The sequence below is a fragment of the Artibeus jamaicensis genome, unplaced genomic scaffold (genome assembly GCF_021234435.1).
Source record: "Artibeus jamaicensis isolate MK-2021 breed Jamaican fruit bat unplaced genomic scaffold, CSHL_Jam_final contig_465, whole genome shotgun sequence".
Taxonomy (NCBI): Eukaryota; Metazoa; Chordata; class Mammalia; order Chiroptera; family Phyllostomidae; genus Artibeus; species Artibeus jamaicensis.
The window spans coordinates 29,695,131-29,721,595 of record NW_026521843.1 but is presented as its reverse complement, the minus strand read 5'-3'; the positions used below and the strand labels follow the sequence as shown (position 1 = coordinate 29,721,595).

The 26,465-nt window shown below is 40.4% G+C and overlaps 1 protein-coding gene across 1 annotated transcript in view; it reads right to left on the bottom strand.

Moving 5' to 3' along the window:
* The window catches only part of MSH2 (mutS homolog 2), a 62,625-nt gene that overhangs the window by 25,442 nt on the left and 10,718 nt on the right, over positions 1-26,465 (bottom strand). The window contains exons 3-7 of the mRNA XM_037161262.2: positions 25,839-26,117; positions 24,857-25,003; positions 16,162-16,311; positions 15,372-15,505; positions 8,190-8,389 (exon numbers count right to left, since the gene is read on the bottom strand). Coding sequence (XP_037017157.1) covers positions 8,190-8,389; positions 15,372-15,505; positions 16,162-16,311; positions 24,857-25,003; positions 25,839-26,117 — 910 coding nt within the window. The remainder of the gene's footprint in view (positions 1-8,189; positions 8,390-15,371; positions 15,506-16,161; positions 16,312-24,856; positions 25,004-25,838; positions 26,118-26,465) is intronic.

Here is a 26,465-nt window from a genome sequence, read left to right as displayed (position 1 = left end):
CTACTATGAAGTCAACAAAACTGTTGTGAGAATTCATTTTATTATTAATCACAACAGCACCTACATATAGTCAGAAAATAGTACATATGTGTGAAACATTTCTATAAACAACACTTTGCCCACATAATGTCTGTGCTACAATGCCCAGTTCTTTATTCTGAATTAGCTCCTATACTATGGGTAAATAGGGGAAGGATGGCAGGAAACAAAACAGGTAGTGCTGGTTCACGAATTATTTTTTCCCCAGCCCACTGTTTTGAAGTGATCAAGAACAACTTCTCACACAAATTGAAGTTTAAATTCAGCTATATTTGACGACCTCAGAGTAGTTGGATTGATGACCATTGCACTTCCCAATATGTTGGAAATGCAGGGAAGCTGGGTACAGACAAAGGGTGCAAGAACATTTGCAAGTATGTAATTATTTTTCACTAAGTTCTACACGTTGGTTCAGATCCTTAACTTTAATGAAACTGACTTCTATTAGAGGTAAATGCCCTCAGAGGGCATCTCAAAAGATGAAACAAGAGTCCCAGACCTTAGGGCTACAAAGAGCATCTGATGCTGGTGCTGGGTAAAAATGCAACTGAGATTTATGCAGGTTGCTGTTTTCTTAGTTTGTTAGTGCTTTTGTTAGTGATCTTTTTAAAAGATTTTATTTACTTATTTTTAGAGAGGGGAAGGGAGGGGAAAAAAGGGGGAGAGAAACATCAATACGTGGCTGCCTCTTGTGTGCCCCCTACTGGGGACCTGGCCTGCATACCCAGGCATGTACCCTGACTGGGAATCAAACCAGTGACCCTTTGGTTCTCAGGCTGGTATCCAATCCACCGAGCTACACCAGCCAGGGCTTGTTAGTGATTTTTAAAAAATATTTTATTTATGTTTTAGAGAGACGGGAAGGGAAGGAGAATGAGGGAGAGAAATATCCAACGGTTGCCTCTCACACTCTCCCGACCAGGGACCTGGTTTGCAACCCAGACATGTGCCCTGACCAGAAATGAACTGGAAACCTTTCGGTTCTCAGAATGATGCCCAAAGCACTGAGTCACAGCAGCCAGGCTTGTTAGTGATTGATTAAAAAATTTCATATATTTTGATGTCTATCTTAACCCAATCTTTATAAGCTCTGTTACGTTTCTATCATGACTTTATTGGTAAGGTTTTGCAAGAATACATACAAGATATTATTACAAACTACCTGTATAAACTTCAGAACCTGTCATCTTCAAAGTGTCTTCTAGCCCCTCAGACACAACGGACCACCTTGCTATGGCTCTTCTCATACTCCATAAAGCCCTTTCTGCATCAACCTGCTCCTTAGACCAAAAACTTTCACTAGCACCTTAAATTCTTTCCCCTATTTGTAATTTATACCGAGCCCCAGCTGCTAATTACCCACTTGGTTTTTGTCAATTGATTATGGTTTTTTTTAAATTAAAAACAACAGCTTTACTGTCCCTCTCCCCTTTTTTTACAACGGCTTTACATTTTGTCTAACATCTTGGCAAGGCTGCAGAGGTAGCAGCTGCTCTCTGACCTTCACTATGCAGTCTGAGGACAAGAAGAAGAAAGATGTTAGAAAGATGGTCAAGACAAACAAAGTCCCAGTGAACAAATCTGGGGGCAAGGCCAAAAAAGAAAAAGTGGTCCAAAGGCAAAGTTCAGAACAAGTTTAATAACCTTGTCTTGTCTGACAAAGCAACATATGACAAACTGTAAGGATGTTTCCAACTATAAGCTTATAACCCCAGCTCTTTTCTCTGAGAGACTGAAGATCTGTGGTTCCTTGGCCAGGGAGTCCTTAGTACAGTAGTTATTAAACTAGTTCCACAAGCACAAGTAATTTAGATCAGAAACACCAAATGTGGAGATATAAACAACAGATCCCACCAGCTATCCATTTTGAAAAATAAAACTTTATTAAATTTTAAAAAAAGGAAAACAGTTTTATGGGCTATAATTCACACCAAACCAACTATCCAGTTTAAAGTGTACAATAAATTCAGTGATGTGAAATACACACAGATCTGTGCAACCACTGTCACAATCTATTTTATTAGGACACTGTAATCGCTCCTAAAAGAAACAAGGGATTCTGTACATTTCCCTCTAACCTCTTGCCCCTCCTCTAAGCCTAGGCAACCACTAATCCATTTTGTAGATCTAAAGATTTGCCCTTTCTAGACATTTTCCACAGATGGGTCATGTGACACTGCAACAGCCTTCTTTCACTCTGTACGTTTTCAAGGTTCATTCATGCACGTTGTACCACCATGTATCAGCACCTCATTTCTTTTTATTGCAAATAATATTCCACTGCATAGACATACCATTTTATTTATCCATTTATCAACTGATGGACACCAATTGGGTTTTGGTAAAGCTCCATTCTCCAATAGTCATTTCAGTCTAGAAAGCCCTACACAATCTATCTCAGGGTCTTAACTCAAGGACCACAGACCCGTGAATTCAGAGTAGTTCATAACTGAAATCTAGCATGTCCACCATTACTGACAAAGGCAAAAAAACCACAGTCAGTACCTATGTCTTTGTCATCAATAAAAATCCCAGATATACTTTCATATCATATACTTTTCAGAGATAACAAGTATCATTTAAACTCATTATCAGTTCAAAACTGGTTAGCAGAACTTCATTCAGATGTTATTAAATGCAATAATAAAAAATATTTATCAAAGAATTTGTTTTGTAAAATGTACTTCAATACAATTGGTTTCCTTTCCAACTCTAAGTTTTTCTTTTATGCGTTTAGAAACACCATTCTGGAGGGGTGTGGTAAAAAATAATTTAAAAAAATAAATTAAAAAATGAAAACACTCTGAGAAGGGGTTCACAGGCCTCATTAGAAGCCGAAGGGTGCATAGCACAAAAAGGTTAAAAACCTCATACAGGCCTTCCCTCTGTGGCCTCATCTGCCAACAACCCCCTTATTCCCTATATTGACCACTCTAGCTTTGTTTCACTCCTGTCAAGTCAGGTCTGTGTGCCAGCCGTAGGCACCTGCATTAACTGGTCCCACTAGCCTCCCCACAGAGCTTAACAGCAGGGTTCTTCTCATCATCCAAGTTTCACCCTAGACAACTACTCCTTAGAGAGAAAATCCTTGACCCCCAGACCTAGTGTCTTCCTGTCCTCTGACCGAGTCACTCTATCACATCAGTATATTCCACTTTCTTTATTGTACTTATTACTTATTACTACCCGAAATCCTTGCTCATCTGTTTATTGTTTTTATCGTCCACTGTTATAAAACCTCTATAAGAACAGGGACCTCATAACTCACTTCTGTGACTGTACCTCCTAGAACAATGGCACGGAGCAGGAAATTGATAACTGTTTGTTGAATGAATGACTTAATGAAGGGAGCAAGGCACTGCTGAAGCAATCGATCGCTGGTCATTAATTAGCTTTGATATGCACAACACTCATTCAGCAAGGACACCAAAGACCACCCAGGAAATAACTGTTAACTTCTTAAAGGCATTAAAATGTGAAATCCCAAGTAATCTAGTCACTACATTAATTTTTGTAAGAACTCCAGCTTCACTGTCAGCCCCTAGATTCACTGATAACTCCTTGAAGACTTCACTTTTTAGGAATGGTGCTGTACCTCACCAACGGCTGCAATGTTTTAAGTCAACAAGCGTTAAGCAATTACATTTCTACAACAACCTAAAGCATAATTACCCACCGTTAAACATTTCATCTTCATTTACTATGACACAAATTATAACAAATTTCAGGGTTAACTGAAAGCCCATAAGTCTATCGAGAGTAAATGGCCATTAAAATATACCCCTGGAAGGCTGCCCAGATCACCTTCTAAATCTAAACCTTAACTGTATCATTGGTGTATCAATTCTGGGACTTTTATTTCCTCCATCTTATCTATGTTCATGCCTCATTCATAGATTGAGAGAAATACTAAAGAGAACATCTTTAGTGAATTTAGAAAGATTAATTTGCAAATGGTAACACATCAATGAAAATTACTATGGCATATGCATTACCAAAAAATAAAATGTTGTACTTTCTTGATACACCACTTCAGAATGCTCTTTTAACTTGTATAACTTATCTATCAAAATTATATTTTCGGAAGGTGCAATGTACATCATGGTGACTAGCTAATAATAATGTATGGGCTAACTTCTGGCCAAGATGGAGGCATAGATAGATACTTTGCCTCCTCACATAACCAAAAGAAGGACAAGAAATTTAAAAACAAAAAATAACCAGAACTTCCGGAAAATCTAACTGTATGCAAGTCCGACAACTAAGGAGTTAAAAAAGAAACATTCGTTCAGACTGATAGGAGGGGCGTAGACAGGCAGTAGCACCTGGGACAGTTGGAGGTCCTCAGCAGCCAAGGAGACAGCTGGTGGACTGGGTGGTCCCACATCTGCACGGAAAAAATGGGAGAAAACAACTGGGGAGTGAGACAGACTATGCAACCCAGAGTTCCAGTGGAGGAAAAGAAAGCCTCAAAACCTCTGGCTGTAAAAACCTGTGGGGGTTTGTGGTGGCAGGAGAAACTCCCAGCCTCACGGAGTTTGCTGGAGAGACCACAGGGTCCTAGAATGTACACAAACCCACTCACCTGGGAATCAGCACCAGAAGTGCCCAATTTGCTTGTGGGTAGCAGAAAAAGTACTGAAAGCCAGCACAGAGCCAAGCAAGCTGCACTGTTGCCCCTCGAACCTCTCCCCCACATACAGCATCACAACACACTGACATGGGTTGCCCAGCCCTGACCAATACCTAAGGTTCTGCCCCTTACAATGTAATAGGTAAGCCAAGACAAAAAAAAAAAAGATATGGCTTAAATGAAGAACAGATCAAAGCTCCAAAAACAGAATTAAGCGATGAAGAGATAGCCAACCTATTAGATGCACAATTCAAAACATTGATAATAAGGATGTTCACACAAATGGTGGAGTATGGTCGCACAATAGATGAAAAAGTGAAGGCTATGAAAAGTGAAATAAAAGAAAATGCACAGGGAACCATCAGTGGAGGGAAGGAAACCGGGACTCAAAACAATGATTTGGAGCAGAAGCGAGAAATAAACATTCAACCAGAACAGAATGAAAAAAGAAGAATTAAAAAAAAAAAAAAGAGGAAAGGCTTAGGAACCTCTGGGACAAGTTTAAACATTCCAACATCCAAATCACAGGGGTGCTGGAAGGAGAAGAGGAAGAAGAAGAAATTGAAAATTTATTTGAAAACATAATGAAGGAGAACTTCCCCAATCTGACAAGGAAAATAGACTTCCAGAAGTCCCAGAAGCTCAGAGAGTCCCAAAGAAGTTGGACCCAAGGAAGCACACACCAAGGCACATCATAATTACATTACCCAAGATTAAAGTGAAGGACAGAATCTTAAAAGCAGCAACAGAAAAGGAGACAGTTACCTACAAAGGAGTTCCCATAGACTATCAGCTGATTTCTCAAAAGAAACTCTACAGGCAAGAAGGGGCTGGAATGAAGTATTTGAAGTCATGAAAAGCAAGAGCCTACATCCAAGATTACTCAGCAAAGCTATCACTTAGAATGGAAGGGCAGATAAAGTACTTCCCAGATAAGGTCAAGTTAAAGGAGTTCATCTTCACCCAGCCCTTATTATTATAAGAAATTTTAAAGCGACTTATCTAAGAAAAAGAAGATGATTAAAACTATGAACAGTAAAATGACAACAAACTCACAAGTATCAACAACTGAACCTAAAAAAACAAAAACAGAGCAAACAACTAGAACAGGATCACAGAAATGGAGATCACATGGAGAGTTAACAGCAGGGAGGGGGAATAATGGAGAAAAAGGTACTGGGAATAAGAAGCATAAATGGCAGGTACAAAATAGACAGGGGGAAGTTAAGAATAGTATAGGAAATGGAGAAGCCAAAGAACTTATATGTACAATCCATAACATGAACTAAGGGGGAAAAATGCTGAGGTGGGGGGAAGTGTAGGGTATAGGGGAATAAAAGGGAGAAAAAAATAGGACACTGTAATAGCATAATCAATTAAATATACTAAAAAAATTAAAAGTACATTAGGAAAAAAAGTTAACTATCAGTTCATTGAAAAGGATGCAGAGACGGGGGAAAAATATTAAACATGAGGTATTTAAGAAATATATTAAACAGCAACAGATGATTAATTTGATATGAGAAGAGTTAGATACCTCAGTACAATAGCTGTTATGATAAAAAACACCAATAAAATAACCTGCATATTTAAGAGTTATTTCAAGCATTATCAAGAATTTGTGCCCTGGCTGTTAGGACTCAGTGGATTGAGTGCCAGCTTGTGAACTGAAGGGTCGCTGGTTCAATTCCCAGCCAGGGCTGGGACATGGCTGGGTTGCAGGCGAGGTCCCCAGTAAGAGGTATGTGAGAGGCTACCACACATTGATGTTTCTCTCCCACTCTTCCTTTCTTCCCCTCTCTAAAAATAAATTAATAAAGTATTTTTTAAAAAGAGAAAGAAATTTTCCTAATTGCATAATACCATTATATTAGGTTTTACATCAACTTGTTAATTTTAAGAGAAATGAGGAATAATGAGGGGCAAGTGTATTTTTCCCCGCTATTTCTGACGGGGAAAGATGATATAGAGTAAAGCTTTTATCAGTCAATGTAAAAGGACTTTCTGGCCCTGGCTGATGTAGTTCAGTGGATTGAGCGCAGGGCCTGCGAACCAAAGGAATGAGCTTCGATTCCCAGTCAGGGCACATGCCTGGGTTGCAGACCAGCTCCCAGTGGGGGACGCATGAGAGGCAACCATACATTGATATTTCTCTCCCTCTCTCCTTCCTTCCCCTCTAAAGATAAATAATAAAATCTTTAATTTAAAAAAAAAAAAAGGGGCTTTCTGTACTGCTGCTGCCCTCTGCTGTCTCTGAAATTTTGGGTTTTTTTTTCCCAGGAATAACATTAAGATATTAAATCTAGAGTTACCAAACACCAAAAATATCACAAGGTACCAGAAGAACATACCCAATTTTTATCAACAAACTAATATATTTTTAAAACTTTTAAATCATGACTTCGCTTTTCAAGGGAGCACATCTGGTTTATTTTCTTTATACATTGGCCCTACTTTTGGCTTTCTCTTTGAATCAGTAAGACAAGGAGGTATGCTGAATGCTGCAAAGTATTATTCTGGTGCTTTCTGTTTTGTTTTGTTTTAAAAGCTCAAGACAGGCCCTGGCTGGTATGGCTCAGTGGATTGAGAGCCAGCCCATGAACCAAAAGGCCGCCAGTTCAATTCAGGGCACACGCCTGGGTTGCAGGCCAGGTCCCTGGTGGCAGGCGTGTGAGAGGCAACCACACATTGATGCTTCACTCCCTCTCTCCTTCATTTCCCCTCTCTCTAAAAATAAATAAAATCTTTGAAAAAACGAACACACTCAAGACAGGTCAGTTAGGTTCCCAATAACCAGGATACACCTGAAGTCTCCAATATTCATGTTGTAAAAAGAAAAGAACAATGCTCTTAGCAACCATGACACCTGAAGTCTTTCTCCTCTAGTATTTTCTAGGCTGAATAACTTCAAATACCTGGACACCAGTTGCCAAACTGTTGCAAAACTCTCAGCAAATGCATTAGGCCACATACACACAGAGAATGTGGCATTATTGGATCATATTCTATTTTTTTGCCTTCTCCGTAAATGGTACCTTTTCAGGTCCCAAAAAAGGGAGTAAGAAATTCTGCTCTGCATATTCCTTGGGTGATCTTTATCCTACCCTTGGAAAAGCATCAAAGTCAGAAACTGGGGTTGAGTCCTGGCTGGTGTGGCTCAGTGAACTGAGAGTCAGCCTGTGAACCAAAGGGTCACCAGACTGACACCTGTTGATTCCCAGTCAGGGCACATGCCTTGGTTGCAGCATATGCAAGAGGCAACCAATCGATGTTTCTCTCTCACATTGATACTTCTCTCCCTCCCTTCCCACCTCTCTAAAAATAAATAAATAAAACCTTAAAAAACAAAAGTTCTAAGTTGTCTCATGACTTGTGTGATAAGCTACAGGGCAACACAAACCTGTTTTTAGAAAAACATAGCAAATTATCAGAATCACATTTGCTATATAAAGACAGCACATTTGCTAAGTATGTCAAGAGTGAAAGAAAGAAAACAAAAACAAAATCATTTTGTTACCTTCATATTTTTCCAGAGCCTGTATAACATTAGGGAGTTGATTTATGCCCTGATAGAGTCGGTAACAGTCTTGTAAGTTTGCTGCTTGTCTCTGAAATTTCCTGGCAAGTCGGTTAAGATCTGGGAATCGACGAAGCAAATCTTCTTGTAAACTTTGTCTCAATTCTGCATCTTCCACAAAAGCTTCCACTAAATTTAATCTGAAATAAATTACACTAGAATTAATCTTAAATATTTCAGTAGAGAATTACAGTTTGTCAACTAGGCACATAGTCTCAACTAAAAGAACTGAAAAATTCCATGTAAGGATCTTAAATCTTTTCTGAAATGTTAGCTTTTTATGGAGGATGAAAAGCTCCATTAACACTGTAATGTAAGCAGTATCTAACTAGTTGTTAACCAAAGCAATGTTTAGTTGAATGGCATAGGATAATAAAATACAGCCATTTTGTTTAACTGTCATCAGAATGACATTTCTTCAATAGAAGAATTTCACACTGCAACACTGTTGTTAGACACATACTGCACATATAAAACAATAATCTTTAATATAAGAGAATTACCATTCAAAAAGGTTGCCAAATTCAGTATTTATTTAATCAGGTCTTATAAGTTTTAAAAATGCATTCTAAAATTACCTGACAGTACAAAGCCAAAAATTTCTACTTAAAAAACTGAAATGTTTGTTTCCTGGCTAGTGTAGCTCAGTGGATTGAGCACTGGCCTGTGAAACAAAGGATCGTGGTTCGATTCCTAGTCAGGGCAAATGCCTGGGTTACAGGCCAGGTCCCCAATAGGGGACACATGAGAGGCAACCACACATTGATGTTTCTCTCCCACTCTTTCTCCTTCCCATTCCCTCTGTCTAAAAAGAAATAAATAAAACATTTTTTTAAAAAAAGAACTATAAAACACGATGCCCATATTGTTTTTGTAATTTACTGGAATCGGTGGCTTTCCCTTTTTTTCCCCCCACTGCAATCCACAGGAAGGATTTTTTGCATCATGACCCAGAACATGCATGAATAGATATTGTAGAAGGCAGAATATGCCACCTCAAAATGTGACACTTGGGCATAAGAACTACTGTGAGCTGTAAACAACTAAGCAGCTGAAAAAAGAAAAGCTGTCTTCTCCCATCTGCGTAAAAAGCAGGACACACATTTAGTAAAGTGTCTCCCCTCTTTCTTCTTTACCAGGAAGGACAGAAGCTATTCACCCTGGACGATATTAAACCCTTATCAGCCTGAAGATGTCAGCAGGGGGAACCTACATAAACTTTTACTAACTAGTTTCCCAAATATCTGCCTCCCCACAAATTAGCCCTACAAACTCAGTCTTGTCATTCCTCTAAAATTTTGTTGTTTCTTTGCTACAATGTTATGTAAGTTCAAGTGCCAACCAACCCTCTTGTTACTTCTCTCTGCGCATTTCCATAGATAAACATAAATTTCTGCCCCGGCTAGTGTAGCTCAGTGGACTGAGCGCAGGGCCTGTGAACCAAACAACTGCAGTTTGAGTCCCAGTCAGGGTACACGCCTGGGTTGCAGGCCAGTTCCCAGCAGGGGGCGCACGAGAGGCAACCATACATTGATATTTCTCTCCCTCTCTCCTTCCCTTCCCCTCTAAAGATAAATAAAATCTTTTTTAAAAATTAAAAAAAAACAAAAACAAAACATAAATTTCTGTTTTTTCTCTTGTTAATCTACCTTTGTCACTCCAAGCAATCTACAGGGCCCCAGCCAGACAACCTATGATGATGGTAGGATGAAGGAATCTTTCCTTCTCTACAAAATATAAAAAGTATAAGTGTCAAAGAGCAACACTATATATGATGCAGTGATATTTTTCTATCATATTTGACTTATTAAAAATGCTGATTATCACCCACTACACTAATTTCACAACCCACTATTGGGTCACAACTTGAAGTTTAAAAAAAAACAAGTTGTAGATGTTACTGAAGTTAATAGCTGGAAGGTAAGTTTTAACAATCAAAGGCAGAGAAAATGGCCATGGCACAGCAAGTGACTGAAGGTCAGAAGGCCACCTATCAGATGAACAACCTCTTCCTTACATTTGTAAACTACATTAGAAGTAAATTAACCCACAGCAGGTTACACAGGACCAGGGTAAGGAAATAAATTAGCTTTCTAAATCTCTTAACTATTTATCGGTCTCTCCATCAGCATTTACAATTCCTGCATCATCAAAATGTTCATCCAATATATTATATGAGGGAAAAATTTGTGGTCCCTAGAGTAATTACATAATGACTACACATGAGGTCTGTCCAGAAAAAGTCCAGCCATTGTCAATGTAAGGCGAAAGGTATATGTGTCATTGATGTAACCTGGCAGCCAAGGGGAGTGGACTTGAATGCACCTGTGTGAACAATGACGACTTCACTGTACTGGGGGGGCGGGGAGCGGTTACTGTTGAATGAGCATCTGTACTATGTAGCTGTTGCATTCAAAATGATTAAGTGAGCAGAACAACTAATGTGCATCAAATTTTGTATTAAGCTTGAACGTAATAGTATCTTCCGCAGACACTATTTGGATGATTCAGAAGGCCGTAGCTATGGGCAACTGGTGACTGACAGCTTCATCACGACAACACAACTCATTCATGCATTGTGTCTCGTGCAGTTTTTTGGCAAAACATCAAATCACCCAAGTGACTCAGCCCCACTATAGCCCAGAGTCGACACCCTGTGACTTCTGGCTTCTACCAAAACTAAAATCACATTTGAAAGGGAAGAGATTTCAGACCATCAGTGAGATTTAGGAAAATACAACAGGGTAGCTGATGGCAATTGGAGGAACTGTGTGAGGTCCCAAGGTGCCCACATACAATGTACCTTGTATCTTCTTCAATAAATGGCTCTATTTTTCATATTACGTGGCTGGATACATTCTGGACAGACCTCATCTATCTAAAGGATTTCTCAGCCTCGGCAATATTGACATTCCTTGTTGTACGGGGCTATTCTGTGCTGTTTAAGAGCATCCCTGTCTTCTACACATGAAAATGTTTCTAGGAACTGCCAAGTGTCCCCTGGAGGAAAAAACTGCCCCAGGTGCCACTGGTTTAAAGGAACCTAAATAAAAACTCACTCTTTAAAAAATGAAAATAAAGACAAAAATAACTCAAACTCTATAGACTGTCAAGATATCGAGAGACAGCAACTTCTGCCAAGATGGAGGCATAGGTGGAGACGCCATGCTTTCTCTCACAACCAAGTTCAGAGACAACTAAATATTAGCAACAGAAAACACAGCCAGAACACAGAAAATTGAACTTTTCGGAAGTCTGGTAACAACAAATTCTTCAGCCTGACCAGTAAGAGGGGCGAAACCAGCAGCCGGCAGAGCGGAGTTGCACAGGAGGACTCGACCAGACAGACTCAGGCGCGCGGAACCCAGGCTCAGGGTTGAACCTAGTAAGCGACTCAGCAAGCGACCTCGGGGAAACAGCGAAGGAGCAGGGCTGCGGGTTGACTGTGGTCGCGCATTCGTAGGCAGATAGACAAGCGAGGGAGTGGGCGGTGAGACTACGGGACTAAGCAGGCCCCACGGCGAGCGGCAGCAGAGGGCACCGCCATTTCCCCGCTCTGACCCCGCCTCCACATACAGCGTCATAACCAAGCGACCTGAGTGACCCCGCCCTGGTGAACCACCTAAGGCTCTGCTCCTCACCCAGTGGAGCGAAAGGGGGTCGCCATTTCCCCGCTCTGACCACGCCCCCACATACAGCGTCACAACCCAGCGACCTGAGAGTCCAAGGTGCCGCTCCTCACATTTAAAGAGCGCGAACAGACCAAAATTGGCTCAAGAAGATCTCAAAGCCCCAGAGCCTATAAATCTAAGCGATGAAGAAATAGCAAAACTCTCAGACGTACAGTTTAAAACACTGGTGATCAGGATCCTCACAGAACTGGTTGATTATAGCCACAAATTAGAGAAACTTATGAAGGCGAAACTAATTGAAATGAATGGAATTGCACAGGAAACCAATAGCGATGAAAAGGAAACTGGAACTCAAATCAATGGAGTGGACCGGAAGAAAGCAAATAATGGCCAAGCAGAAAAGAGCAAAGAAGCAAGAATTCAAAAAAATGAGGAGAGTCTTAGGAACCTCCAGGACATCTTTAAACGCTCCAACATTCGAATTATAGGGGTACCAGAAGGGGGAAAGGAACAGCCACGAGTAGAAAACTTATTTGAACAAATAATAAAGGAGAATTTCCCCAATCTGGCAAAGGAAATAGACTTCCAGGAAATCCAGGAAGCTCAGAGAGTCCCAAAGAAGTTGGACCCAAGAAGAAACACACGAAGGCACATCATCATTACATTAGCCAAGATTAAAATGAAGGAGAGAATCCTAGAAGCAGCAAGAGATAAGGGGACAGTCACCTACAAAGGAGTTCCTATCAGACTGTCAGCTGATTTCTCAAAAGAGACCCTACAGGCAAGAAGGAGCTGGAAAGAGGTATTCCAAGTCATGAAATCCAAAGACCTACAACCAAGATTGCCCTATCCAGCAAAACTTTCATTTAGAATGGAAGGACAGATAAAGTGCTTCTCAGATAAGATCAAATTCAAGGAGTTCATCATCACCAAGCTCTTATTATATGAAATGTTAAAGGGACTTATCTAAGAAAAACAAGTTAAAAAAACATGAACAGTGAAAGGACAGCAAACTCAGTTATTAACAACCACACCTAAAACAAAAGCAAACTAAAAGGACAGCTAGATCAGGAGTGGAAAGAAATGAAGATCTCCAGGAGGGTTAGCAACAGGGTAGTGGGAGGAGGAGAAGGGGGGAGAAGGTACAGAAAATAAGTAGCATAGACAATAGATAGAAAATTGAAGGGGGGGCAAGAATAGTATGGGAAATATAGAATCTAAAGGACTTGAGACACATGGTCATAAACTAAAGGGGGGTAATGTTGGGGGTGGGGGGTAGGGTGGAGGGGAATGAAGGGGGGAACAGAACAACTGTAATGGCATAATCAATAAAATAAATAAATAAAAGATATCTAGGCAGCTGGCAGCAGATATATTTGTTGTGGTAAGTGGGAAAATAATCTGCTACCAAGCTTATATTATGAACCAGTCACTGGGGCTATAAACAAACACCAAGAATAACTCAGGCACTTATTGCTCTGGAAAAAACGTCTATTGCATGTACTCTAGATTAAAAAACAGAACAGATGTGGCCAAATTACAAAACCCAATAAAGCAAACTAGGCTTTCACAGCTAAGCCTCTGGGCTTTATCTGTACTCTTCCAAGTTTGGTCCAAGATCGCCAGCATCAAAATCACTGGGAGATGGATAATATTACAGAATCCCTGGTGGGGATGGGGGAATTCTATGAAATTTCAATGAGTTTCTCGAGATTCGTACGCACACAACAGTTTGAGAAAAGGCTGAGTCCTAAGGATCACAAGCAATTCCTGAGGTGTAAGGGGTGAAGAAAGGATGAACACTGATGCTGACTGACTTGACCCTTCATCTTTCTTTTTCTCTTCTTTCCCTAAAATCCCACATTCTTAGGCCACTCTCAGATAAATGGTAATAATGCAGAGAGAAGGTATTTCTGATCAAGAATCTTCCTATGCCTTTTCCCTGTTCCTGCTATCTTATCACTGATTCCTCTCAAATGGACCAGAACACGAATCATATGTAATCCACACTGTTCAAGAACACAAGAGTTCTAGTAAGAGTTATTAAGAAGTTAGACATCAAAGAAAGAGGCTTCTAAAATTCACTGTATAAGACAATATACTCAGCCCCTCAATCTTTGGTTTGGATATCATTAAAAGCCTAATAAATTGCTAGTTTCCCAAGTCTACTCAGTACACCATTTCAAAATTAACTACAGTGTCAGTTTATTTTCTAGTTAACCGACATTTTTAAATGAATGCTCTGCTGCTTCCAGGACAATGCCATTTTCACATCACAATTTTAGAAGTACCAAGATGAGTGAACAGACATATGTTTTTGCTTGTTCAGCCACAGACTTTCCATGGGAGGGTACAGGGCAGTGGTAGCAATCCACACAGAGTACGACAAGAAATGTGTTCCTGGAGACGCAAAGGCCCTGAGGAAGGGGTCCTGGGAGCTAAGAGACCAGGGTAGGAGACTTATTACTGTATATCCTTCTGCTTTAAATTCTGACACACATAAATGTAGTTACCTACTCAAACAATTAAAATTAGAAATTATAAATTGCCTTAATTACTTGCAAATACTCAATCTTTCCTATTTCTTATATTGTCACTAAATCCCACTCTTCCCTTATTTGTTTATTTATTTTTGCAGGGAGGGGAAGGAGGAAGAAAGACAGGAAGAGAAATATTGACACGATGAAGATTAATCAGCTGTGAACCAAAGTGTTGCCGGTTCGAAGACTCCCAGTCTGGGCACATGCCTGGGTTGCGGCCAGGTCCCCAGTGGGGGCCGTGAGTTGATTCATCAATCAGTTGCCTCTCACTCGCATGCACCCCGACCAGGGACCAAACCCGAAACCTAGGCATGTGCCTGACCAGGAATCGAACCAGTGCCCTTTCACTGTGTGGTACAACACCCAGCCAACTGAGCCACACTGGTCAGGGCATTACTACCATTTTAAAAGTGAAAAAACTGACACAAAGGTTGAGTAACTTGCCCAAGATAAAAGCTAATAAGTAGCAAAGCCATGTTTTGAACCAATGTACTCTGGCTCCAGAGTTCATTCTCTGAAACGCTATCCATACCATCTTTCCAATAAAATTTTACTTTTATAGTGTAAAACATAATTAATAAATTAATCTAAATCATTACCATTTTATTATTATAATTTAGCACTCTGTGAAGTAGATGCTATAATATAGGTACAAAATTGCATATAAGAGTAAGAGGTACCCTGCCTGGTGTGGCTCAGTGGATTGAGCACTAGCCTGAGAACCAAAGGGTTGCCAGTTCAATTCCTGGTCAGGGCACATGCCTGGGCTATGGGCCAGGTCTCCAGTAGGCGGCACATGAGAGGCAACCACACACTGATGTTTCTCTCCCTTCCCCTGTGTCTAAAAATAAATAATACAATCTTTTTAAAAGAAAAAGAGTAAGTGGTATAATCAAACGGAGTAACTGCATGTTACTCAAAGCTAACAAAAGTATACACTAGTAACATACCTCTCTTCTATTCTGTTCTTATCCATGAGAGGCTGCTTAATCCACTGGCTAACCAGTCTTTGTCCTTGAGGGGTTTTGCACTTATTCAGCAATGCAGCCAGAGACTGAGTGCCAGTGGTGTCTTCAACGGAACCCTGGTAAACAAAAATCACAAAGAACAGCATGCTCATTAGTAAAAATATTACTGTGCCATGAAAAATAATTTTGAGAACAAGAACATTTAATATTCTTCAAATATTAAATGAGAAATTTGCACAAAAGTTCTCCCTAAAGTCAAATTTTCAACCTGTTAACCTGTATTTTGCTGGATATTCCCCCAAACCAAAAGCGCTTTATAATTATGGCAGTTTTAAGACATAAAACTTATTAGAATATAATTCTTAAAAGCTGCTGTAATATAAAAACGTATTCCTAAAGCCAGAAAAAATACCCTTTGTGTATCTTCCAGGTAGAAAAATACAATAATTCAAAACTACTTATCTAAGTATAATATTTCAAAATAGTTAAGGTCCTTAGTGAAATTTTTCAGGATATATCAGAGGAAACAATTTTTTAACCATTCCATTTTTTTCACGTTTTTATTTTTTGAGACAATTTCTTTTTTAATAATCATCTGTGTATTGAACTGTCCGTTCACTACCCCAAGTCCAATCTCCCATCACCATTTATCCCTGTGCCTTTACCCTCTTCTACAGCCCCCACTCACCTTCCCCTCTGGTAATCCCCATACTTTTATCTGTGTCTATGCATTTAAACATTCAATGTTTTTGATCCATGAATTATTTTTTACCTGGAAAAGGTTAAGGGCTCTGACTGCTGCAATATCCAATTTCATGTATTGGCTGAAGTCAAATGTAGTCAGTTCAAACTGTCCAAAGTTTGAATCATCTGATAAGAGTTCTAAAAACTTGATAACTGCAGACAATGATGAAACTGCAACCTAAGATTAAGAATTTAAAAGACTGCTATCACTACAAGTCTAGAGATTTTTTTAAAGGCAAGCGGCAAAATAAAAATAAATTCCAAACACATCGTTTTCCTTGGTGTTTCTTCCCAATCCAAACCAAGAAAATCAAAGTTTAAGCAAATCTCTTAACATTAGAAAATGATTTTCAGAAAATAAAAGTATACTATAATAGCAGCACTGTTCATAAAAGTCAAAAGTAGAAAATACTCAAATGCCCACTAAGAACAAAATGGATAAATTAAAGTCTGGCAAGTTTAATGTTCACCCTAAGGAATACCACACAATATAACACACAATGTACAACTACACGCAATCCAGATAAATCTCAAATATAATACTGAACAAAAGAAAATTAAACACAAAGAATGTGTGTGTGTGTGTGTGTGTGTGTAAATGAAATGATTCCATTTACATAAACAACAAAAATAGGCCAAACAAATCTACACTGTCAGAGGTAACAACCAGGGTTACTGTGGGTGGGTGTAATGGATCAAAGAGTATTTTCAATTCTCAAGTCTTATTTAAGTAACACATTTTGTAAGGCTGTAGCTACCATTAATAGTGATTCCTCTGATGGATCTGGACAAAGAACTCTGAAAGCCTTCTGCAAAGGATTCATTATTCTAGATGTCATTAAGTTACTCTTGGGAGGTGAAAATATCAATGTTAACAGGAGTTTGTAATAAGTTGATTCCAACCCTCATGGATGACTTTGAAAAGTTCAAGACTTCAGTGGAGGACCCTACTTCCGCCAAGATGAAGGCATAGGTGGATGTGCCGTGCCTTCTCACACAACCAAGTTTAGAGACAACTAAATATTAGCAACAGAAAACACAGCCAGAACACGGAAAATTGAACTTTTCGGAAGTCCATTAACAACAAATTCTTCAGTCTGACCGGTAAGGGGCGAAACCAGCGGCTGGTGAAGCGGGATTGCACAGGTCTCGGTCAGCCGGACTCAGGCGCAGAATCCAGACGTGCGGAATCCAGGCGCAGGGTTGGACCTAGTGAGCGACCGGGCGAGCCACCAGGCGAGCGACCGCGGGGGAGACAGTGGGGCAGCAGGGCTGCGTGTTGACTGTGGTCGCGCATTTGTGCGCAGGCGGACAGGCGACGGAGTGGGCAGTTGGACCAGGGCCCGGCGGGTCCCTGCAGCAAGCGGCAGTGGAGGGCGCCGCCATTTCCCTGCTCTGATCCCACCTCCACATACAGCGTCATAACCCAGCGACTCTGAGTGGCCCGGCCCAGGTGAACCACCTAAGACGCTAATCCTCACCCAGCTGTGAGAAACAGCAGAGGGGGTCGCCATTTCCCCGCTCTGGCCACGCCCCCACATACAGCGTCACAACCCAGCGACCTGGGAGTCCAAGGCACCGCTTCTCACACTTAAAGGGCCAGAACAGACCAAAAATGTCGCAAGATCTCAAAGCCTCAGAGCCCATAGATCTAAGCGATGAAGAAATAGCAAAACTCTCAGACGCACAGTTTAAAACACTGGTCATCAGGATCCTCACAGAACTGGTTGATTATACCAACAAATTAGACAAATATATGAAGGCGAAACTAATTGAAATGAATGGAATTGCACAGGACACCAATAGCAATGAAAAGGAAACTGGGACTCAAATCAATGGAGTGGACCAGAAGAAAGCAAATAATGGCCAAACAGAAAAGAGCAAAGAAGCAAGAATTCAAAAAAATGAGGAGAGTCTTAGGAACCTCCAGGACATCTTTAAACGCTCCAACATCCAAATTATAGGGGTACCAGAAGGGGGAAAGGCACAGCCACCAGTGGAAAACTTATTTGAACAAATAATAAAGGAGAATTTCCCCAATCTGGCAAAGGAAATAGACTTCCAGGAAATCCAGGAAGCTCAGAGAGTACCAAAGAAGTTGGACCCAAGAAGAAACACACCAAGGCACATCATAATTACATTAGCCAAAATTAAAATGAAGGAGAGAATCCTAGAAGCAGCAAGAGATAAGGGGACAGTCACCTACAAAGGAGTCCCCATCAGACTGTCAGCTGATTTCTCAAAAGAGACCTTACAGGCAAGAAGGGGCTGGAAAGAGGTATTCCAAGTCATGAAATCCAAAGACCTACAACCAAGATTGCTCTATCCAGCAAAACTTTCATTTAAAATGGAAGGACAGATAAGGTGCTTCTCAGATAAGATAAAATTCAAGGGGTTCATCATCACCAAGCCCTTACTATATGAAATGTTAAAGGGACTTATCTAAGAAAAAGAAGTTAAAGAAACATGAACAGTGAAAGGACAACAAACTCACAGTTATTAACAACCACACCTAAAACGAAAGCAAACTAAAAGGACAGCTAGATCAGGAGTGGAAACATAGAAATGAAGATCTCAAGGAGGGTTAGCAACAGGGGAGTGGGAGGAGGAGAAGGGGGGAGAAGGTATAGAAAATAAGTAGCATAGACAGTAGATAGAAAATAGATGGGGGGGAGGGAAAAGCATGGGAAATATAGAATCTAAAGGAATTGAGACACATGGTCATAAACTAAAAGGGGGTAATGGTGGGGATGAGGGGGTAGGGTGGAGGGGAATGAAGGGGGGAATAGAACAACTGTAACAGCATAATCAATAAAAAAAATTAAAAAAAAAAAAGAGGGGAGCACCCCCCCAAAAAAAGACTTCAGTGGAGGAAGTAACTGCAGATGTGGTATAAGCAGCAAGAGAACTAGAATTAGAAGTGCAGCCTGAAGGTGTGACTCATAAAACTTAACGGATGAGGAACTGCTTCTTATGCATGAGCAAAGAAAGCGGTTTCTTGACATGGAATCTACTCCAGGTGAAGCTGCCATGAAGGCTGGTGAGGTGACAACAAAGGATGTAGAATATTACATAAACTTGGTGAATAAAGAGGCAGGGTTTAAGACGACTGACTACAATTTTGAAAGAAGTTCTACTTTGGGTAAAATGCTATCAAACAGTATCACATGGTACAAAGAAACCGTTTGTGAAATCAAAAGCCAATCGATGCGGCAAACTTCACTGTGTTATTTTAAGAAATTGCCACAGCTGTAGTTAGCAGCCATCAACACTGAAAAAAGACCCTCCTCAGTAAAAAGATTACGACTCGCTGCAGGCTCAGATGATGGTTAGCATTTTAGCAGTAAAGAATTCTTTAGCTAAGGTATGTACATTGTTTTACAGACAGTGCTATTGCACTTCACAAACTAACTATAGCATAGTATAAACGTAACTTTTACATATACTAGGAAACCAAAAAAATTCATGAATTGCTTTAGTGAGATAATCGCTTTATGCGGTGGTCTGAACTGGACCTGTAATATCTCCAAGGTACTCCTGTATGTACTGAACACAAAATAAGAAGTTCAGGACAGCGAACTGATAGCCCAATGATATATTGTATTTTCGCTGTATGTAACACATACCTTTTTGCCCAAATTTTTGAGGGAAAAATAAGGGTGTGCATTATACACAGCGAAATACAGTATTCTACTTATAAATATACTTCAGGTGTACACTTCATGTGTGCTGAGTACACCCTCCTCTTTGTAGTTGAGCCTTGGTTGCTGTTGGCAGATCAATGGGAGGAATTGGCCTTACTCAGGCCAATCAGCTGCAAGGGTTGGCTGTGACCTCTTACCACCTCTTACCGCCAACCTTCACCCCCCCGTGGAGGATCAGCTGAGCAGGTGCAGGATGGTGATGCTTCCATGTGGTCTGTACTGTCCACTGGGCTAGCTGGCCCTGGGGTTTCTCCGGTGCTGCAGGCCAATATCAGCCCCGACCTGTGCTTTGCCAGGGGCCACCCTGCCTGAGTTACAAAGCAACCTGAGATGGCTGCTACTTTGTGCTGGGCTTGGAGACTTCCAGGCGAAGCCAGGCTGTGAATCTAGGCTGCTAGTTCCAGGTCTGGGGCTCACTGAGGCCAGCTGCTGCTCATTTGTTCATATGGAAAAGCAGCCTGGGTGGGCCAGGAAGTTGAGTGGGGCAGAGTCTCTGGGGATCTCCAAAGCGGGTCAAACAGTGTTAACCAGGTTGATGGAGCACCCAGCTTGGGTGACAGGGAAGGCTGTGCCACCGGACCCTACAGGACACCTACTACATTAGGGCACACTACCAAGACACCAAGTTAAAGCAGCTCTACCTAATACATGGAAACAAACACAGGGAGGCTGCCAAAACAAGGAGACAAAGAAACATGGCCCAAATGAAAAAAGAGATCAAAACTTCAGAAAAAGAACTAAAGGAAAGAAAGATAAGCAATCTGTTAGATGCAGAGTTCAGAACATCGGTTAAAAGGATGCTTAAGGAACTTAGGGAGGACCTTGACAAACATGGAAAAGATCCAGTCACAAATGAAGGATACACTAATTGATATGAAGAACAATTTACAGGGAAACAAGAGTAAAATGGATGAAGCCAAGAATGAAATCAACGATTTGGAACATACAGAAACAAAAAACCACCAAGCAGACCAACAACAACAACAAAAATCCAGGAAAAACAAGGGTAGTATGAGCAGCCTGTGGGACAACTTTAAGCAATCCATCATCCACTTCACAGAGGTGCCAGAAGGAAAAGAGAAAGAGCAAGAAACTGGAAGTCTATGCGAAAAAATAATGAAAGAAAATTTCCCTGATTTGGTGAAGGAAACAGACATGCAAGTCCAAGAAGTACAAAGTCCCAAACGAGGACACAAAGAGGCTCGCCTCGAGACACATCATAATGAAAACACCAAAGTTTAAAGATAAAGAGATGGGGGTGGGAGAAAGGGTGAGAGGTGAGGGGATTAAGAAGTACAAACAGGTAGTTACAAATGGCCATGGGGATGTAAAGTGCAGAACAGGAAAGGGAGTAGCCAAAGAACTTACACACATGACCCATGGACAAAACAAGGGTGGGGGAATTGCCTGAGGGAGTGGGGGGTGCTGGGGGGGGGCAAAGGAGAAAAAAAATCAGGACAACTGTAATAGCATAATCAATGAAATATAATTAAAAATATATATATATACTTGATCCCAGATTCATTATAAATGTACATACTTTTCCTAGTTGATAACACAGTCACCTATCAGCCCTTGCCAAACTATAACAAATGTATAAGGCTGCTATAAGAATCTCCTGCTATGTCACCAGGAGACAAAGATAAGAACAGTTCCTAATATCCCTAAAAGCGTCTTCATTTCCAGAGAGGGGAAGGGAGGAAGAGAGGGAGAGAAACACCAATGTGTGATAGAAACACTGATCAGTCAGTTGCCTCTCACATGTACTCCAACCAGGGACTGGGCCTGCAACCCAGGCATGTGCCCTGACTGGGAATTGAACTGGTGACTTTTTGCTCTGCAGGACAATGCCTAAACAACTGAGCCACACTGGTCAGGGCGCTTCTTCATATTTTCAACAGAGACATAAGTTTCTCCAATACTGGAATTATTGCTCAGCTATATTGGCTTTTGATTATGTCACACACACTCAAAAAGAGTAAAAAAGATAGTTTATAAGAAATTATTGGGACTTCCACCAAGATGGAGGCATAGGTGGATGTGCCGTGCCTTCTCACACAACCAAGTTTAGAGACAACTAAATATTAGCAACAGAAAACACAGCCAGAACACGGAAAACTGAACTTTTTGGAGGTCCGTTAACAACAAATTCTTCAGCCTGACCGGTAAGGGGCGAAACCAGCGGCTGGTGAAGCGGGATTGCACAGGAGGTCTCGGTCAGCCGGACTCAGGCGCGGAATCCAGGCGCAGAGTTGGACCTAGTGAGTGACCGAGCGAGCAACCAGGCGAGCGACCGCGGGGGAGACAGCGGGACAGCGGAGCTGTGTGTTGACTGAGGTCGCGCATTTGTGCGAGGGTGGACAGGTGAGGGAGTGGGCGGTTGGACCTGGCCGGCAGGTCCCCACGACAAGCGGCAGTGGAGGGCGCCGCCATTTCCCTGCTCTGACCCCACCTCCACATACAGCGTCATAACCCAGCGACTCTGAGTGGCCCGGCCCAGGTGAACCACCTAAGGCGCTGCTCCTCCGCACCCAGCTGTGAGAAACAGCAGAGGGGGGCCGCCATTTCCCCGCTCTGGCCACGCCCCCACATACAGCGTCACAACCCAGCGACCTGGGAGTCCAAGGAGCCGCTTCTCACACTTAAAGGGCCAGAACAGACCAAAAATGTCGCAGGAAGACCTCAAAGCCCCAGAGATAAATCTAAGCGACGAAGAAATAGCAAAACTCACAGACACACAGTTTAAAACACTGGTCATCAGCATCCTCACAGAACTGGTTGATTATACCAACAAATTAGACAAATATATGAAGGCGAAACTAATTGAAATGAATGGAATTGCACAGGACACCAATAGCAATGAAAAGGAAACTAGGACTCAGATCAATGGAGTGGACCAGAAGAAAGCAAATAATGGCCAAACAGAAGAGTCAAGAAGCAAGAATTCAAAGAAATGAGGAGAGTCTTAGGAACCTCCAGGACATCTTTAAACGCTCCAACATCCGAATTATAGGGGTACCAGAAGGGGGAAAGGCACAGCCACCAGTGGAAAACTTATTTGAACAAATAATAAAGGAGAATTTCCCCAATCTGGCAAAGGAAATAGACTTCCAGGAAATCCAGGAAGCTCAGAGAGTCCCAAAGAAGTTGGACCCAAGAAGGAACACACCAAGGCACATCATAATTACATTAGCCAAAATTAAAATGAAGGAGAGAATCCTAGAAGCAGCAAGAGATAAGGGGACAATCACCTATAAAGGAGTGCCCATCAGACTGTCAGCAGATTTCTCAAAAGAGACCCTACAGGCAAGAAGGGGCTGGAAAGAAATATTCCAAGTCATGAAATCTAAAGACCTACATCCAAGATTGCTCTATCCAGCAAAACTTTCATTTAAAATGGAAGGACAGATAAAGTGCTTCCCAGATAAGATCAAATTCAAGGAGTTCATCATCATCAAGCCCTTATTATATGAAATGTTAAAGGGACTTATCTAAGAAAAAGAAGTTAAAGAAACATGAACAGTGAAAGGACAACAAACTCACAGTTATTAACAACCACACCTAAAACGAAAGCAAACTAAAAGGACAGCTAGATCAGGAGTGGAAACATAGAAATGAAGATCTCAAGGAGGGTTAGCAACAGGGGAGTGGGAGGAAGAGAAGGGGGGAGAAGGTACAGAAAATAAGTAGCATAGAAAATAGAAGTAGATAGAAGATAGATGGGGGGGCAAGAATAGCATGGGAAATATAGAATCTAAAGGAATTGAGACACATGTTCATAAACTAAAGGGGGGGTAATGGTGGGGATAGGGGGTAGGGTGGAGGGGAATGAAGGGGGGAATAGAACAACTGTAACAGCATAATCAATAAAAAATTAAAAAAAAAAAAGAAGTAAATATGCAAAAAAAAAAAAAAAGAAATTATTATGTAATAAGCAAGCACTGCCAAATCATAATAGTTGAAGTTCATTCTAATTTGAAATCTACTTTGAAAATTATAAAGTTTATTTTGTCTTATTTAAATGTACAAGAGCCTCTAATATTTTACCATAAAAATACCTCTCCCAAGCCATACACACCTTGAAGAGTTGAATAAGAGAAACTTTAATCACTGAAAATCCCATAGTTACATTTGCATATTCATTTCTACCACTGAATGTACATAACTTGTGCAAATTTTTTAGCTAAATTGTTTAGATTTAACATTGATTATGCAATTATTATGTGCTGTATACAATTTCACTCTTATTATATACTAATCTCCATAACAATGCTTAGCTAAAAATACCTATTTTTAATCTTATTTAACATATAATGAAACTGCCTCTCAGAAAGATAAAATAATTTACAGAAGATTCCACAGCTTGTACGTTATAAAGCTTTGACTTGTATGTTAAAGCTTGTATGTTATAAAGCTTTTGTCTTTCCCCCCTCTGGTCAATAAACTTTCTCATAGATTTAAGTGACAGTAATCAGGCTCTTTTATATGGACCCAATAAAGCTCTTCCTGCCCCAGGGATACGTTGTGTAATTATGACAGAATTATATTTAAGGTTATGCTTAAATTTTCCCAGTCATTTCCTTGAGTTTTTCACAAGCTTTCATTGATAAAATAAGTGTAATATCAGTGATCCAGAGTTTAGGTTTGAAATATATGTGACAAAAGTAGCCTTCTTTAAAAGTCACTACTGCCCTGGCCATTGAGCTCAGTTGGTTAGAGCATTTTCTTGTAACCAAAAGGTTACGGGTATGATCCCCCAGCAGGGCACATGCCTTGGTTGCAAGTGTGATTCGTGGGACCAGGTGCATACAATCCCTGGTCTGGGCATGTACAGGAGGCAACCAATTGACATTTACCTTTCACACTGATGTTTCTCTTTCTCCCTTCCTCTCTATCTCTAAAGAATGCAGTAAAAAAAAAAAGGCCTTGGGTGAGGATTTTTTTAAAAAGGGTTTTTTTAAAGAAAAAATAAAGTCATCATTGTAACTAAAGACAAATTCACATTTGTAATCCACATACCTGATTCTCCATTTCTGGCAAGACAGCACTATTCACCTGTTCATCCTTTTTGCCTTTTAACAACCGGTTAAGGTCCTGATAAATATCTCTTGTGGAGAAGTCAGTTCTTTTTCTTTCTGTGATCAGAATTCCTCCTCTCTGAATAACCTGTTTTACAAGAAATATTTTAAATTACTATGAGAAAAGCAGTAAGAAAAGGAAAACTACAGCACTGACATATGTGAAGTGACAACGGCTAACAAATTATTAACTGACTTTCTATTTCCATACAAGCAAGACATTACTAAAACATTTATGTGTCAACGTGTATTTTAAAAAATCTATACACTGAACTTTCATAGATATTTAAAATTAGGTTCCCACAAAGCTTTCAAAAAATAGTCCCAAAGGTTAAAAACTCCAAACAAAATAATACTCTTGGTAAGTTGTTTGGATACTCTCTATGCTAAAAATGCCCATCACAGATTTGCTATCTCTCAAGCAGTTCTTACAGTATTTGCGGCCCACAAAAACAAAACAATCCTTGGGGAATACAGCATCCCTTAAGAAATAGCTAATAAACAATACCTATAAAATGGCACAATCAGAATTTTGTTAAAAGAATCAAGTTCCACTGAAACTTGCAAAATAACCCTGAAGAACTACATCTCATTTATTTGATAAATCCATGCTAACTATAGTAATAAATTTTTTTAATGGCCCTAAATCACCTTGTTTCCCCCTGAACTGTAAAAGCACTCCTTTTGTCAAATGTGACTTTGATTTGAACCCTTTATGCCTTGCATTCTCTTACTCTTTGGGGAGGAAAGAAGAGAGGAGAAATGATGTGAAATAGAAAAGTCTTAAATAAAACATTACTGTAATCACATACAGAAAATTCTTACTTTAAAATTTTTATGTTTCCTGAAATAAAACAGCATCATGTTAATTGGAGCCTTCACGTGGCTTGGCTTCTCCTCCATCACTAGACTAATGCTCTTACCTGCCTCAGTTTGCCCATGTCTCCAGCAGTTTCTCCTCCCGGTAAAACACACTCCTTCGGTCCAATCTGAATCAGGAGGGCCTCCAGATTGGAGAACTGATCGTTATCGGGGAACTCGCACAGTCCTAGCTTCCTCTGTATGCAGTCAACGTACCCAACGCCGACCTGTCTTTGGCCATCAACTGTGGACATTTTAACGCCCACAACGCCAATGGAATCTGATGTATCGTTGTTCCCGAAGAGAATGTCTTCAAACTGAGAAAGATTACCAGGAGAAGCCTAAGCAAAAAGAAAGAAAAAGTTTAAGAAACTGTTGACCATAGTTTAAATTTTTACTAGCAAACAAGAATCGCCCAACTTGGATAAATTTAACAAAATCTTACCAGAAAAAAATAATTGCTTATAACCATATATTTGAATAATCACCACCAATTTTCTATAAAGTATTCCCTCTGCTTTTCCAATTATTTTCAGAATACCTGGGTATTATCTCAAAATAATTGTACCAAAAGTGATTTTTGGTTTGAAATTTGGCAGCTGGGTTTATACACACAGAATCATGAAGGAACCAAAGTGATCATCCTGTCAATACTAGGCTTCAATTTTTACTTTCTGCCTTACTATCCA